The sequence below is a fragment of the Artibeus jamaicensis genome, unplaced genomic scaffold (genome assembly GCF_021234435.1).
Source record: "Artibeus jamaicensis isolate MK-2021 breed Jamaican fruit bat unplaced genomic scaffold, CSHL_Jam_final contig_465, whole genome shotgun sequence".
NCBI classification, from domain to species: Eukaryota; Metazoa; Chordata; class Mammalia; order Chiroptera; family Phyllostomidae; genus Artibeus; species Artibeus jamaicensis.
In genome coordinates this window covers 18,751,742-18,768,496 of record NW_026521843.1, presented here as the reverse complement: position 1 = coordinate 18,768,496, position 16,755 = coordinate 18,751,742, and the positions used below count along the sequence as shown (strand labels likewise).

The 16,755-nt window shown below is 41.2% G+C and overlaps 1 protein-coding gene across 2 annotated transcripts in view; it reads right to left on the bottom strand.

The window, feature by feature from the left end:
• The window catches only part of TTC27 (tetratricopeptide repeat domain 27), a 140,058-nt gene that overhangs the window by 15,193 nt on the left and 108,110 nt on the right, over positions 1–16,755 (bottom strand). For both annotated transcript variants that reach the window (XM_037146569.2, XM_037146570.2), the window contains exons 15-16: positions 14,303–14,355; positions 10,520–10,685 (exon numbers count right to left, since the gene is read on the bottom strand). In XM_037146569.2, coding sequence (XP_037002464.2) covers positions 10,520–10,685; positions 14,303–14,355 — 219 coding nt within the window. The remainder of the gene's footprint in view (positions 1–10,519; positions 10,686–14,302; positions 14,356–16,755) is intronic.

The following is a 16,755-nucleotide window of genomic DNA, read 5'->3' as shown; positions in this document are numbered from 1 at the left end:
AAGTTCTCAGTGTTTTCACTCTGGTGGACTAACACGTTACTGGCTACTTTTCCTGAACCCCCAAATCTGAACGTTGCCTGAAAAGAGAGGAAGCTGGTGGACCTGAGGAAGGAGCAGTAAACACGTGGGAAACCCTGGGCAGAAGGACACGGGCGAGGTCCCGAAACAGTGAACGGGGGGCCCAGGGCAGAAGGGTGCTACAGACGGGCCCAGAAAGGCTCCCGGAGGCACCTTCTCCTCCCACACACCACTGTCTGCCCTGTGCAGGCCTCCAGGGCAGAGGCCCGACTAGGGTGGGATGCAGAAGGCCTGGCTGGCCCCCCAAAGCTGCCTCCTAGCTTCCACCACACGCTAGAGTTGGGTGACTACCGGGAAAGATGGACAATGAGAGAGAGTGGCGCCAGCGAGAGATAAGGGGGCGCCCTGAGGAGCAGGACCATGTGGTGGTGCTGGGAGGGGGCAGCAGCAAAATGTACCCAAGATCCCCCTGTGGCCCCGACCCACCAGGAAGGGCACAAGGTAGGCCCTGGGCTTTGCTCCAGCCCCTCCCACCAGGCACAAGTTACCAGAAGAGCCACTGTCCCGGGGGGAGTATGAGCCAACAGGGATAAAACTGCAAAGGTACAGCCACCAGGCAACAAACTGAACACCCTGCATGGCAAAGGATTAAAGGGCCGCATGGAGGGCAACTTTAACTTGTTACAGATCTTCAGGAAGATAAGAGGGAAAAACCAAAGGAACAGTGCGCTTCCCTGGGCAGCGGTATCTGTGAGGAGGGAAAATAGGGTGAGGACCGAGCCTGGAGGCCGGAGCCGCTATCACAAAGAACGAAGGGGAGGACGGCTCTGCGAAGGACACAAGGAAGCCAGAGCAGGTGAGGTCAGAGTGTGAAATCCTGGGAGCCAAGTGAGGAGAGTGTTTCAGGAAGGAAGGCAAGATCAGTGGCGACAGGCTGAGAATCCTAAGGACCAACAACCGTCCCTGGATGTGGGGACACGAACCTTGACAACTGTACATTCATTAAGCAGAATGGTGGAGATGAGCCTAAATGGCAGGGCTTCCAAAGGGGAGGGAGCTGAGGAAGTGGACACTGAGTGGGAAGATGCTGCTGCTGCTGAGTCCCCGCCGAAGAGCAGCAGGGAAATGCGGAGGTGACGGGAGGGACAAGAGTGTGCACAAAGTATCTATGGGCAGTAGACAAATGCATTCTGTAATATTTTCCCATTGGTATATAACCCAAGTTACAGAGGTAAATTTCAATCCAGAGTGATTATAAGGGAAGGGCTACTTCCCTTTTTATCTGAAAAGATGATTATTTTAACTATTTTCTTGGGGTTACAGACACCTATATGGATCAAATAAGAGTTTTGAACCCTTTCTCCAGAGCATGTACATATCCACATACGTATCTCAATTTCCCCATCATGGCCTGGGATACTGGTCTTCTTCAATATTACTTATGACTAAGTTTCTTTCTTTGAAAAGCTTTCTTTTTTTTTCTATTAATTCCCTCCCTATTCTTACTATCTCTTCCCTCACTTCCAGATGTTCAAACACTGGGTGCTGTTTGCCAAAGGCGAGACCTTCACATGACCAGTCAAGGTCTCTCTGGCCTCCCTGGTGTGCCTCCGTGCACACCCCACGCAGCTACCAATGAGGTGTGTGCTGAGTCCACCCCCTGCCTGTACCAATTCCACTGTTCTCAAAGCCACTGCTTTTTCCCTGCAAGGAATCATGGCAGTTGTGGTGAGTCAAATGGTGTCCCCCAAAAACTCAAGTCCTTACAGCACCGCAGAATGTGACCTTATTGGAAACAGGGTCTTTGCAAATACAATCAGATAAGTTGAGGTCATACTAGATGAGGTGGACCCTAAAGTCAAGGACTAATGTTCTTAAATGAAGAGGAGAGGACGCAGAGAGACACGGAAAGGAGGTGAGAGGTGGATGAAGGGAGAGGCGGAGCCAGAATGATGCTGCCACGAGCCGAGGGATGCCGGGAACCAGTGCAAGCTGTCAGAAGCTTTCGAAGCAAGCAGCGGCCCAGCAACTACCTTGTTTTCAGGTTCTAGCCTGCAGAACTGAATGAAGAGAATAAATTTCTGTGGTTTGAAGACACCAAGTTTATGGTAACTTGTTATAGTACCTCTGGGAAACTAAGAATTGGATTGGCCAAAAAGTACACTTATTCAGTTTTTTTTCCATAAAAGAAAAGATACATTTTTCATTTTCACCAATAATTTTACTGATTAGGATATTTTGAGTATGTCGGTTATCTCCCGTGTGGTATAACATTGATTGCTCTCAATTACACTAATGTCCTGATTAAATCACTATCAACTTCAACGAGTCTACCTGATTGTGGAGCATCTCCACAATCTCCACAGCCAGAGAGAAATCTCCAGCACGAAACTTCACAAACCACTTCTGACGAGTTCCATCAGGTGCTGCACCTCCCTCACCCACTGCACAAACCCCTGCTGCATTTTGGTTGTGTTTTTACATTTCCTGAGATAATAAAGCATAATATAATGAAATGTCACATATTTCCTTTTATCTTCAGTATTAAAATGGCTACACAAAAATTCGCCAATTTCTATTTTTTTAAATGCATGTTGACATGACAGCTGTCACAATACAACCTAACGAAATTGTTTCACGTGAAGTTAAAAACAGCTAAGCACTACTAGAGCCATTTATGGAAAAAAACCAAGTGAACTTTTTGGCCAACCCAAAGTTATCTTCCCACTTTAGGAAACTAAAGAACGAGCGGTTGAGGTAACGCGCCCAAGGTCAGGTGGGCAGAGGCGGGCAGCAGGCCAGGCTGTGAACCCCAGAATCTGTGCTGGTCCCTGCAACACGATCCCGCTGCTCAAGGCACTTCAACTTAAATATGCTATCGTTTGTGTTTCTTCTGGCTCATGGAGTGATGCAGAGCTTCAGTTTTTGGTCCCAAATGCTTGACCAACTATTCCAGTACATATTGAATACTCTAATTTTATCCTACAGATTTAAATGCCATCCTTGTCATCTACTGAATTCTCACACTTACTTGAGTCTGTTTCTGAATCCTTTATTCTGTCCAGTTCATTCCTGGAGCAGATGTTAACTCTTTATATAACAAGCATATTATTCTATTTTATTTTCCTATTTGTTACAAATATTTTTGTCACATATTTTATAATGAAGTCATGAAAATTCCTTTAAGCTCTCCTTGTTTCAAAGTTTAGAAAATTTGCTAAGTATCCAATTTTATTCCTAATTTATCTGAGATGAGAAAATATTTAGCATATATTTAGTTTATTTGGAATTCATTTCATATACCATAAAGTAACCTAAGCATATTTTCTGAGCCTGGATGCTCAGAGGGCTTTTGTTTTTATCAGTATAAACAGCGCCGTAGTCCCTCACACCCCCTAAACCAACGTCACGTTACTGATTCTGCGTAATGACTTGTAAATCCCTACCCTGCACCTCTAATTCATTGCAGCGATACAGAACTTTTGTTTCACTCTCTACCCCACGCCTGTTTCTTGCCTCCACCATAGGCCGTGCTTGGGGGACGCGGCAAGCTGAGAATGATGGTGTGGAACCACCACTAGCCCCTGAAGAGAGTGGATGTTTTCTCGTGTGGAGGGGAAGTTATTCTAAGATAAATGCTGAGGAGTCTCCACAAAGAGAAAAGCGTTAACGATCCTCTTAGCCAACACAAACCTTGAAGTCCCTGGCCAAGTCTCACCAAAAACCTGGCCAAAAGCACACGTGTTGGCCCCTGAATCCTGGAGGTCTTTGAAGCAGGAAGGAATCAGGCTGCCTTAGGTCCAGTTACAAAACCGTCCAGGAGGGCTCCAGGCCAGCAGTGAGGCCGCTTCCCCAGCTTGGCTAACACCCTGCTCCACTTGGCCCTCTCCAGAGAACTTGCTCTGCTTCCTGGGCTGATAACCCTGACCCGTAGCTTCCCCAAGCCTCAGTTATCAGAGTGAGGTAGGCAGTTTAACATTTTCCTTTTCTGCTTCTACAAGGAAAAGCATGCACCGGCTTCAGGATAAATAGGCCAGACTCCAAACTTTAAGTCCTGGTTTTACCAGTTAGCTGTGAAACATCGGCCTTGTTAGTTCTCCTGCTGAGTCTCAGATATTTTAGCAGTAAAAGGGAGAGAGCACCTATGTTGCAAAGACATAATTTACGTAAAATACGTCCCTCTCTCCGCTCTTTTCTTGCAGGTGATACTCAGCTGCCACTTGTTCTAGAACTTCAGTCTGGTTGGCAGCCCGCCCCACACACAGCAATACCACCTCCCTCCGTCCCCAAAGAAAGCCCTAAAGCCACACAACATCCATGTGAAAGAATAGATGGGTCACGGTTCTACTGATACGCCATTCCAGGAAAAGCAACGCTGATCTGTGGTGACAGAAATCAGCGAGTAGCTGCCTGACTGAGGGGGCGGGGCCTGGGGAGGGGACACGATGACGTTCTTCCGTGTCTGTTCCGGGAAGCGGTGATATGAGAACATGTGACAGTCAAAACACAGCAAATTTACACTTATATCTGTGCATTTCATTATACATAATTTACATACCAGTTTGGAAAAAAGTTTTGTTAGATATATTTCACATGCACATGAATATGACAGGAAAATGTGCTTTTTCACATAAATCTTCCCCCAGACTCAACACAAAGAAGAAAACGGGCCTAGATGGGGTTTCTAGCTTCAGTTCCCACCAGCTTCATGACTGCGAGTTATATAACCTTCCTGGGTCACTAGTCGTCCACCGCAGGAGGAGGAATATCTAGCATCCTCCTCGAATACTGCATGTCCCATAAGAGGCCACCATGGAACACGGTGAGCACTCGATATGTGTTCGTCCTCTTCCCTTCTCTTCCATTTAGAAACAGCAAATGGGGCATAATAACGTAATATTTAAAAATTTCCCCCAAATGCTAAGTTATCAAAGGAGGAGGAGGAGGAAGACGGGAAGGAGGGTAAAAGTGGGGAGGGGAGGGAAAAAAGAACAAGTTGACATTAGAGTTTACCCTGAGGAGAGAAGCATGATATACACAGACCACAAGGGTATTCGTGGCATCATTCACCATGGTGGAAAACTGGGAAACTGAACAGAGATAAATTATGTAGGAATGTGAAAATTAGTCTTATGATAGATTAATAAAAATATATAATCCAGATATGAATATAGATATGAACCATGTAGAAAAGTATTCCCAACATACTAATTTATGAATTAGTCAAAATTAAGACATAGAGAGAAAAGGCAGGAAATGGAAAAGATAATATATCTGGTCATTCCTATTACAAGTAATAAAAAATAATAATTGTAGCTAATTTGCTCTGTATCTGTAGAAAAATGAGTGTGAATTTATACACTTAAATTTATACACAAAAAAATTAAAATGGCAATAACTACATCTATAAAGAGATAGAAAAGAATAGATAAAAAGAGAAATTTAAAGCAAATTAAAATAGAATAGGGCCAGGCCGTGGTCAAGTGCTCAGCTGGTTAGAGCATCATCCCGACAAATTGTGGGTTCAATCCCTGGTCAGGGCACATACAAGAATGAAACATTGAATGCATAAGTAAGTGGAATCACAAATCAATGTTTCTCTTTCTCTCTAAAATCAATAAATAATTATTTAAAAATAGTGAGGTCAGATAGGGTCAAACACAAGAATATCAGAGGATTTTTTTTTTTTAATGAAAGACACCTGTTGTTGAACTTACAGAATCAAATTAACTTTTTTTAGCCAAGACAAAAATATTCCTGGCAATTAATCAACTGTCTCGGTGTACACTGACTCGGTGTACACATGTCAGAAAGCATGACGACACAAATCTGGAACGAAGCTAAACATGACCGAGCCCATCACTAGCCATCAGGGCTTCCCTTCAGTGATGATTTCACCCCATGGAGTAGGTCTGCCCAAGTCTGACTAGACACTGCCATCAGCACTGTGTGACCTTCGAAAGGGAGCTATTTACAGGGCTTGGTGTAAACTGAACATTAGCTCATGATGGCCCTTTCTCCACCTGAACGCCTGGAAGTGTCTACCATAAGGTGCTGAAGACCACATGTAACCCGAGAAAAGTTACTGGCTATCTATTCATTATGTCCCTAGTAACATTTTCCCAGAACCAAATGTAAAAAATTAAGCTAATAGCCATAACATCATTACAGCACACTGCGTTACAGCACATCTCTCAAAGCGCTCTGTTTATCAGCAACAGTTCTTGTAACAGGCCCAGTCCGGGGGCTCCTCCGAGCGGCACGAGGCTGGCTGCGGGACGAAATCCCACAAGTCCACGTGCCACCAGTGGGTGTTTCTAAAAATACTAAACTGTTCCAGAAACTAGTTTCAAACTCGTCGAAATGTTCACGCTCAGATGAATACCAGTTTGTGAAAGAAGGTTTGTTTCATATTCTGAGTTTGAGGAACAAAGAAAGACTTAGAGGGGAAAAAAAGACTAAAATATTAGCTAGCCATGACTTTAAACTAAGTCCCAATCATTTTCTCTAGGAAACAATTAAATTTTCATTGAAGTTCAGAATGATTTAGACTTTTTTTCTTTTATGAAAAATGTTCATAAAATTAAAAAATGTAATGGCTGGATAAAATTTAAAAAATGTAATGTTACACTATATTATCATTTTTTACATTTTCATTAAGCTTTGCTTCCTTATTAGTTCTTGATTAAAAAATTAAGAAAATACCTTTTTATTCCAAAATGAATTATACTGAGAATTGCCCAGAATTCCTTAGAATAAATACCATTATTTGAGTTCCATAATTGTCTTAGAGAAGACTCCTGAAAGATTTCTAAGCACGTGTTATTATAATTCCAATGAACTTGGTTAGGTATATAGCATGCAAAATCAACAAATGAAAGTCTTATCGTTAGAATCAACTAGCTACACATGGCTTATTTTTGCTGGAGTTATCTCCTTGGTATCTACCACTGTGAGTACCAATATATTATTCTAAATGTCACCTCTCTCCCCACATATTTACAAATGCTCACAAACAGCAGTGTTATTCTGAACATTTGCAAGAACTTTTTTTCATCCTGAAAGAAAAGGAGACACCTAAGCTGTGGAGAGTGGGAGAGTCACAAGGGCAAAGGAAACTCCTAGTCACTGCAGGACATTGGGATGAGCAAGGCTGAACCCGTTTCATTCTAAATTGCCATCTTCAGTAAAGCCACTGTTTCGTTTTGTCTTGCCATTTTTCTGGAATAAGTGCCTCTCATATACTTTACCATCTAAATCAACTATAATTAGCAACACCTTAATGACTTTATAACTCTTTATGATGCACAATGGATTTTCAAAACAATCTTTGAACAGTTACCATGTTTCATATCATTAATTTCCTTAAAACAAGGGGGAAGACACATGCAAACATTCTGAAGTGAGACACGGCTTCTGAGAGCACACAGCTACCTCACAGAGCTGGGGCGAACTCAGTTAACCCACGTCAAGTGCTTAGAATGCTGTCTGGACACAGCAAGCCCTGACTGAATGTTAGTTATTACCATTCTATCATGTCCCACTCTGCCCTGATGTGCATGCCTTGGGGAGAAGGAGTGAGAGGTAAAAGGGAAAAGTCTGCTCCGTTGGATGCTTATGTACAGTAACACGCAAAAGTCTGCCTCCTGAGAGAGAAGAGGGGCCCAGCCCCAGCCACGGAGCTCCTTATGTAAAACCACTCCTATGGGCCCCGAGTGTTGGGAACTGCCCTGCTTATTTTCAGAAGTTGTAATCCCCTGTGACTAAGGCCAAGTAAATGACCTTGGGACCAGAAGCCACTTAGGAGACAAAGATTATCTTCCTTGTAGGGGCACCACCTCTGCCAGCTTTTTCTTCACCCTGCTTGGCCCTGAGCGGATGATTGGTTAGCCAATGACAGGTAAGAGTCTCAAAAGAGGGACGACCTAAGACAGGCATGGTCGTGAAGGGGCCCTCAGGGAAGGACTTGGGGGGCTATAGAAAAAGGAAATGATGGACCTTCGCCCCTTAGCTTTGACATAGCCCGATACCTCATTCTATCTGCAAGAAGTCTTCTAATCTCTTGGGTGCCTTACTTCCTTGGCCCGACTTAAGCCTGAAACAATGCCTTAAGTCTGAAACAATGCTAGAGGTGGGTGCAGCCCTGTGCTCCAAAGGGTGGGTTCCCTAGGGCATCAGGTCTAAGAAAGAATACATAAAATCCTATGAAGCCTGCTTTGCTAATACCCTCAATTTAAATGATAAGGGTCCAACCATTAAATGAGTTTGTTCCCCAAAGTTTGTGGCCCTTCAACTATCTGACCCTGACGCAGAATGAGCCCTCAGTCTTTGAATGTTATCTGTTGTTTAATCATTTCTGCCTGACAATGATTGATGAGCTTTATGCATACACCCTGTATTCCTGCGCAAACTGAACCCAATAAAAGCCTGTTAAGGCAAGGGTCGAGGCGCTCTTCTCTTGAGAGAGTGGCCATGCCGTCCCTTTTCCTCAATAGGACTTGGTAGTCCATGTGAATTTGTCTCATGTCTCACCCATAACACCGTGGACCCCAAGGGGCGGAATCTACTTCACCAAGTATAAAAGATGATCAGAACTGCCTCAGCAACTAAAAAGCTAGTCTGGCTAGACAGTTCTCACTAATTCTTAGCAGATATGAAGAATTTCTGTGAGTCAAAATATGGACTTGAAAGGGGAAACTGCACTTACTTCAGAAAAAAAAAGCAGATCAGTTAGAAATTGGGGACATATGATAGATTAATGGGATCAGACTGACCAAGGAAGCCAACTCTAAGACAATTCAGGAAGAGACGACAGTTTCGGCAGCCAGTGGCAATGCGAGTAGGGCAGAAACCCACTGGCCGCTTGGAGACCCAGTCCTCCCCATCCGATCAGCCAGGAGGAGCGTCACCTTCCACTCTGGAGGGGGTGTAGCTTACTCAGGGACCCTCCAGCAGTGAGAATTCTTGCTCTGGCAGTTCACAGTGCTACAGAATGCTGGGCTAAATGAGGAAGGTGGGTATAAGTGTTTTATGTGTATTTTTAATGTGAGTGAAAAAAGAGAGTTTATTTCAAATGTCAAATGAAATGTACTTTCAATATAAATTATGTTCTTCCTGAGATTTTAAGAACAGGGTTTAGAATGCTTTCTTAGTAAAGAAGGGCTTTTTAAAAATTACAGTTGAACTACAAAAAAAACCCCACAAGCACTTTGGAATCTCTGTCCCATGCTCAGTAGTCCGGCAACACTGAATCTGTTCAAAACCTCATCGGTCCCCTTTGCCAAGGGGCTGAGTGTAGAAGAGAAAGAAGCGCCTCAACGGAGAATTTCAGCTCTGCGAACAGGACAAGTACTAGACCGCCAGAGGACTGTGCCAATTATAGCTGCCAGGGTTCCTGTCCTCTCCAGGGTGTAAAACTGCCAGGCCTCCATTCACGTTTTATTTGGCCCTCACTATATAATTCCAGGTCCTTCTTTCTATAATGGATGGTCGACATGCAACATTTAGAAAGGACAAAATATAAGAAAAAGAAAAGTAACTGAAGGTGCCGACACAGCTCCTGTAAGTGGGTATATGGTGCTACCTGAAGCCACAGATCTTTCAAGTGGTTGCCGTGGACCTGAGCCTTAAAGTAGCTCTGCCAGTTACAGAGCTGGGTTTGCAAGACCAAGCGTGCACAAGTCAAGGGTTGGGACTGTAAGACAAGGCCCAGGCGAGGTACATTTTTGAAACATTTCAAGTACAGACACTAAGTCAAAAGGGTAGTATTACCGTATACTAGATGTTATTTCTAGTTATTTCTATTTTTTCATAATTCCAAATTCACCATTTTAAATAGAGTATGTTCATTACTGAAAATGAAGGGTTATATTTCCAAGCTCCCTGACTTTGACCCAACACCCTGCTGCGCACCTTGTCCTCGCACAGCCTTCAACCACAGGGAACCCATGAGGTTTGTACATTTAAATGCAGGGGCTTCACATTTTCTAAGCGGATCTAGCGGTTTTTGTGCTGTGCTAGGAGTCAACCAGTTATGACTTCATATCACCAAGAAGACCCACTCATCGAATATTGCAAAGAAAATGTAAAGTCTTCACTTTTGTGTTGTTCAAATGGTCAGAAAGAACGCAGTAAGTGCTTGCTCAGTGAGTAAGTAAATGAGTGTGGGATTTCCTCCAGCTATTACATGGTACGACCAAAGTAATAAATAACACAAACAGCATTCCGTCTGGTTTCTGCAGGCCGACTACATATGCAACTACACATCAGATTTCCATAACTGGGGCACAGTAATATTAATCTGTGACTGTACAAACATTTGACCCTGGAATGCCAGATTTAATATGTAATGGAATATCTGACTATAGAAAAAAACCGTCTTTTCATATATCACACGTGTTTAGCAAAATTTTCCTATTTATAATCAAAGAAACAATTTATATCCTTTAGTCAAATGTTAATAGCAAGCGCAAACTGAAATAACAAAATATTAACAACTTACCTGAACATCTTTGTATTTGTCTCTTAAGTCCAAGAGCCGGTGATAAGCTTTAATGGCTTCAGAAAATTCCCCGACGTCTGTGCTAGTGAGAATGTAGTTTTCCCAGACCTGCCAGTGTTCGTAGTTGCACTTGAGGGCTTCTTGTAAAGTTCTAAAGGCCTTTTCTCTATTGGAGTGAAAGAGAACAATACTAGTCAACATAGCTGAATAACCCATAGCTAAGTGTGTAAAGTACTGATATGGACTTTCTCTTAGCCCTTCAGGTTAATCCACAGAATTAGAGACCCAACCAACTCCAAACTACCTACAACTTCCCTATAATTTTTTTAAAGAAGCAGGAAATTACAAAACAAGAACAGTTAGAAATAAAACAAGATTGGGGAGATATGAACAAGAAGGAACTAAAAATTTTGGCATTGAGACATTAGAACAAGAAAACCTCACTAGGATAATAACTAGACTGCATACAGCCAAAGACAGAAGAGACGAAAGATAAAAGTGAGGAATTTACAGAGAATTTGGAATTAAAAATAAAAAGTAATAAAGAAACAGAGGAAAGAATGAAAGGTAAGCCTCAAACATATACTTGACAAACATTCCAGAGTATAAACAAATACAGAAAATGGCAAAATACTACCCATGAAAAGAAATAGCTAAGCATTCTCTAAAACTGAACAAAGATCTAAATTCTATGCTTCGAAGTATATTCTGTATACTGAGCATTACAGATTAAACCAACACCTAGACATACTGTGTGAAACTGCAGGACATAAACTCAATCCTAAAACGTACACAATAACGACAATTAGAGAACAGTAGATACATCATTAGCAACAAAAGATGGTAGAAGAACACAGAAAACTACCTTTGAAGTGCTGAAATGAAAATAATTGTCAGCCCAAAATTTTGCAATCAGCTAAACATACCACTCAAGAGTCAGATATATAGAGACTAAGAGAATTTACCACCTGTTGACCCTAACTTAAAAGAACTACTACAGGATCCCTTCTTACAAAAATAAAAGGGAATTAATTCAAAGAGAAAAAAAAGCAATACAAGAAATAACCAATGCTAATAACAAAAATTAATTAAATATGTCAGTAAATTTTTAATTACTTAGAATGAAAATAATTATGAATTATTGGTATTTAAAAACAAAACTGAAAGTATATAGGCCTTATTATCTACAATTAAATAAGAAATCAATAGTCAGCACTGACTGGTGTGGCTTAGTGGATTGAGCGCCAGCCTGAAAATCAAAGGGTCACTGGTTCAATTCCTAGTCAGAGCACATGCCTGGGTTGAGGGCCAGTTCCCCAGCAGGAGGCACATGAGAGGCAACCACAAACTGATGTTTTCTCCCTCTCTTTCCCTCTCTAAAAATAAATAAATAAAATCTTTAAAAATATAAAAATAAAGTTTAAATAGAGAAATCAACAGTCAATAGATAGTTTAAAAATTGTATTCCTAGGAACTTAAAAATGCACTTCTTAAAAAAAAATCCACAATGGGGTGAAAAGTTCACATTAAAGAGCACAAAATATTTAGAAATTAATATATGTACTATATATCACCATATGCTGGATATAGGTAAAGCAACATTCAGACTCTTTACCAAACTACCACGAAACCCTTGTCTTACACCAGCCACTTCAGAAAATACAAAAAGACTATTAAAAACTTCTTATTGACAAGGACGTCAACAGAACTTCATGTCACCTACTGTAAAACATCTCAACAAACAAAAGGGTCTTGATCAATCTCTAATATATCCATGATATCAATCAAAATGATTTCCTTACAATTAAGTCCTTTCAGTCTTTTCATAACTGCCCATTTACTACAGTTGAGTTTAGTCTCTACTTTGAACAATGTACCTTAAGTTGTTATGAAATGTATTGATTTATTTATCCCTTGGCCCACCATCCTTTATAGATAAAAATGAAAGTACCTTTACTCTAACACCATTTCAAATTTAGCCATAAGTTTTTCCTTTTGGGTTTTCTCCTTTCTCTATTCCACTCTCTCTGCTCACTCCCAAGTTACGGCAACTACCTTCAATGGTCAGGAGCTAAGACTCCCCAGTCCTCCCATCCACATAGGAGGTGGGGCTGAAGTCCAAGTCACTTTAGGGCATGGAGAGAATTCCTTTGAAAGGCGTGCTAATAATTTCCCCCAGTTGTGTGTCCTGAACTGCAGCAGAGAAAGGAAAGAGTAAAAAGCTAGGAATAAAGGAGTGATTTACCTCTGACCTCACAACCCCCTTTTACACAGAAACCCATTCATGGAGCTTCATGAAGACAAGGAAGCATCAAAAGTTGAGGAACAACATGTAAAATTTCTTAAGAGAGAAAGCAGAATTCTTAGGATTACTGGGCTGGAGGACCAGGTTGGGTACCTGGAGACTCACTATACACAAAAGTATCAGGGCTGCTGGAAAAACCCACTGAGATCATTCTACAAGGATGACGGGGATTTCCCTCCTTCTTGCTTTCGATCAAAAGGGTCCCTAGTGAGTTTCACCACATCAGTTGCAATCAAGAACATAATATTATTTTCTGAAGAAAATGGTAGAACAAACAGTACTTTATTTTTGTAGACTGTCATCCAAGAGCAGCGGAAGCATTTTGTGATCTCAACGCAATGGGGATTTAATGTTATCTTTAGAAGTATCTTGTGAATCCACAAAGAAAAATTAAATTAAGTTTGAAAATAAGGACAAATGAAAGAAAAATATATCCATCCTCTAATTGCTTCATTAAAACCGTGGTAACAGCAAGCCTTGTCTCTACCCTTCCCTTCGTTTTCCGTAGCCAGTCAGCAAGCCCATCTGGTCGTCCCCTTTATAAACTGGCACCTGCCCCTTCTTTTTCCAATCTGTTATCTCCTGCCTGGATTGTTACAACAGCTGTCCCGTAACTGGTTTCCCAGACCTATTTCCTCTCCAGTCTGCCTCATACGCTGCCACCAGATAAATCTTCCCCCAAAGCTTTTTTCTTCATCAAATTACTCCCCCTGAAATCCTGGCTTCCTATTTCCAACAGAATAGTTTCAACTTGTTAGTCAGATAACCAGAGCTCACTGCAGTTTGACCCCAAACAACCTTTCCGAACCTTACCACTCGCTGCAGAACTCTCTACAGTCTAGGGCTGGATTCTTCCACTTCCCATTTCCTAAGCTGTTGCATTCACTCCTTTCACTCTGCATTTGACCCCATCCCCTCGCCTGGAAGGGTCTCCTCTGTGCCCTCTACATATTCTTCAAAGGTGAGCTTGATCCCAGCATTTTCTCAGAAGTGTTTCTGAACTAGGGTGGTCCACCCTCTCTCTCCTGAGATGTCTGGTACTGACCAAGCGCTCTACAAATTTCACCCGCTATTTTTATAGCCCTCTTTGCACTTCTCACTTAATATTTACAACACACTACCAATACTGTTAATTTTTAAATAATATGGCATATTTTGTTTTTTAAACCTACAGTCCCCAAAGACACTGGTTCATATTTCTATTTTTTAATCATGTCTAGTTCACCACAAACAATCAGTAAGAATCTATCAGTTGAGCTGACCAACTAAAAGGCAGGCTTGCTTTTATCATGTAATGAAATTTAGGATGCAAAACTTCAGTAGCATATAAAAATTTCGAATAATATTTTATTACATATTAAATATTTCCAAGAGATAAACTACATTTGAAAGTCAAATGGCTACAAGGCACAACGTGTTAGTATTCAGTTGAAGAAAATCTCCTTCATTTATTTTGGAAGCAAAGTTCTAGCACTTACTTTTGTTTTAATCGGATGTAGGATGTCGATAAATTGTTCCAGGCCTCAGCATTCTGAAATGACAGAGAACCCAGTTACAGACCATTCTCGCTCAGGTAAAATAATTGCTACAACCAAAATAATAACATGTTTTCCTAGTCTAAGATGTGCTCTGTACAATCATGACCTTCACCAAGGTACACCTAAAGGTGTATGAAAAAAATTAAATAAATTAAATGTAGCTTTTATAGTTTAAGATGAAAAAGTCACAAAAATAGTCAACAAATTAGCATAACTGTCAGAACACTAATCTGGAATTTAGTTAGGATTTTATTTCCAAATTTAGGTTTATAAAAGAGTGAAAATTTACAACATAATTATATAATATACAGATTTATTGCAAACCCAAGGCAATGCAGAATATTGTTTTCCCTCTCTTACAGGCTCTGCTATTTTACCACCATCCTTCATCAGACACGATAAAGGAGTGTGTGTGCTCCAGTGGTACTACTAAGTATTTCATCAAACATATTTCTACCTATTCCTCTACGCAATGACAAAATTAAATGAAAACTTTTATGTCAGTGTTGATTCTAATAACAATATGAATGTTTGTTCCTCTTTGTTCTGCTTTTTATAAAACACAGGCACACAATTCTCAAGTTCCATATACGTGATCTAAAAACTAAATGGCAGTGGACCTCTGCTTGCAGACATAGCACAGTTAGGACCAGAGTCATCTCACTGACATAAAAAGCCACAAACTGGACAAAACTTAGGAAACAAGTGCCTTTGAGAAGTTGGATGGCAGACTGGCTCATAGGACTGTGACCCCAGAGACAGGGCCAACAACTGAGGTATCTTACTAACCAACCCAGGCTTTTAACTAGCGGCACTTCCAGAGAGGCAGACACCAAATAAGGCACAGCAAGTCTTACGAGATGAAGGAGAGATCAGAGTTCAGGGCTGACAAGGCGGCTAGAATTTGCAGGGTGAAATACCAGGGAAGATATAGCTGCACAGAGGACAAGCTGCAGAAATCTCAATAAGCATCTTGTTGAGTCCTTGGCTAAGTTAGACACTTGCAGGGCAAAACTTCCTGAGGCCTGGCAGAAAGATGCAGGCTGGGTGGAGGCTCTGGACATCACAGTGCTCTCAGTTACTCAAGTTCCAACTAACCAGAGTGGAGAATGCTGAAGGCAGTAACCACCCGTAACATTAAGTACTGTCTCAAAAGGCACTATGTTAAGAGAAGGGTGACTGCGACCATAGAATAGAGACAACTCCAGACCTGGGTAAATCCCTCCCATTGACCTGCCAACAGCAACCGAGGCTCAACTACAAGAGAAGGGTGTACACAGCCCACATGAAGGATATACCTCAAGGACCCAGCTTGGGTGACAGGGGAAGCTGTGCCACTGACCCTACAGGATACCTACTAGATTAGGCCACGCAACCAAGACACGGAGTCAAAGCAGCTCTACCTAATACAGAGAAGCAAACACAGGGAGGCTGCCAAAACAAGGAGATGAAGAAACATGGCCCAAATGAAAGAACAGATCAAAACTCCAGAAAAAGAACTAAACAGATGGATAAGCAATCTATCAGATGCAGAGTTCAAAACACTGGTTATAAGCATGCTCAAGGAACTTAGTGAGGACCTCAGCAATATAAAAATATCCAGTCAGAAATGAAGGACACACTAATTGAAATAAAGAACAATTTTTAGGGAAACAACAGTAGAGTGGATTAAGTTGAGAATCAAATTGATGATCTGGAATAGATGCAAGCAAAAAGTAACCAACCAGAACAATAAGAAGAAAAAAGAATACAAAAAAATGAGGACAGTGTAAGCAGCCTCTAGGACAACTTGAAGTATTCAAACATTCGTATCACAGGGGTGCCAGAAGTAGAGGAGAAAGAACAAGAAATTAGAAATCTGTTTGAAAAAATATAGAAAACATTTCAAATATTTGATGGAAAATTCCCCTAATTTGGTAAAAGTAATAGACATACAGGTCCAGGAAGCACAGAGAATCCCAAACAAGATGGATGCAAAGAGGCCCACTCCAAGACACATCATAATTAAAATGCCAAAGGTTAAAGATAAAGAGAGGATCTTAAAAGCAGCAAGAAAAAAGCAGTTAGTTTCCTACAGGGGAGTTCCCATAAGAGTGTCAGCTGATTTCTCAAAAGAGACTTTGCAGGCTAGAAGGGATTTGCAAGAAATACTCAAAGTCATGAAAAGAGGGACCTACAGCCAAGATTGCTTTATCAGCAAAAGTATCATTTAGAATCAAAGAGTAGATAAAGAGCTTCCCAGACAAGAAAAAAAGCTAAAGGAGTTTGTCATCACCAAACCATTATTATATGAAAAGTTAAAGGGCCTTTTTAAAATAAAAGAAGATCACAACTATGAACAATAAAATGGCAGTATATACATATCTATTAACAATTGAATCTAGAAAACAAAC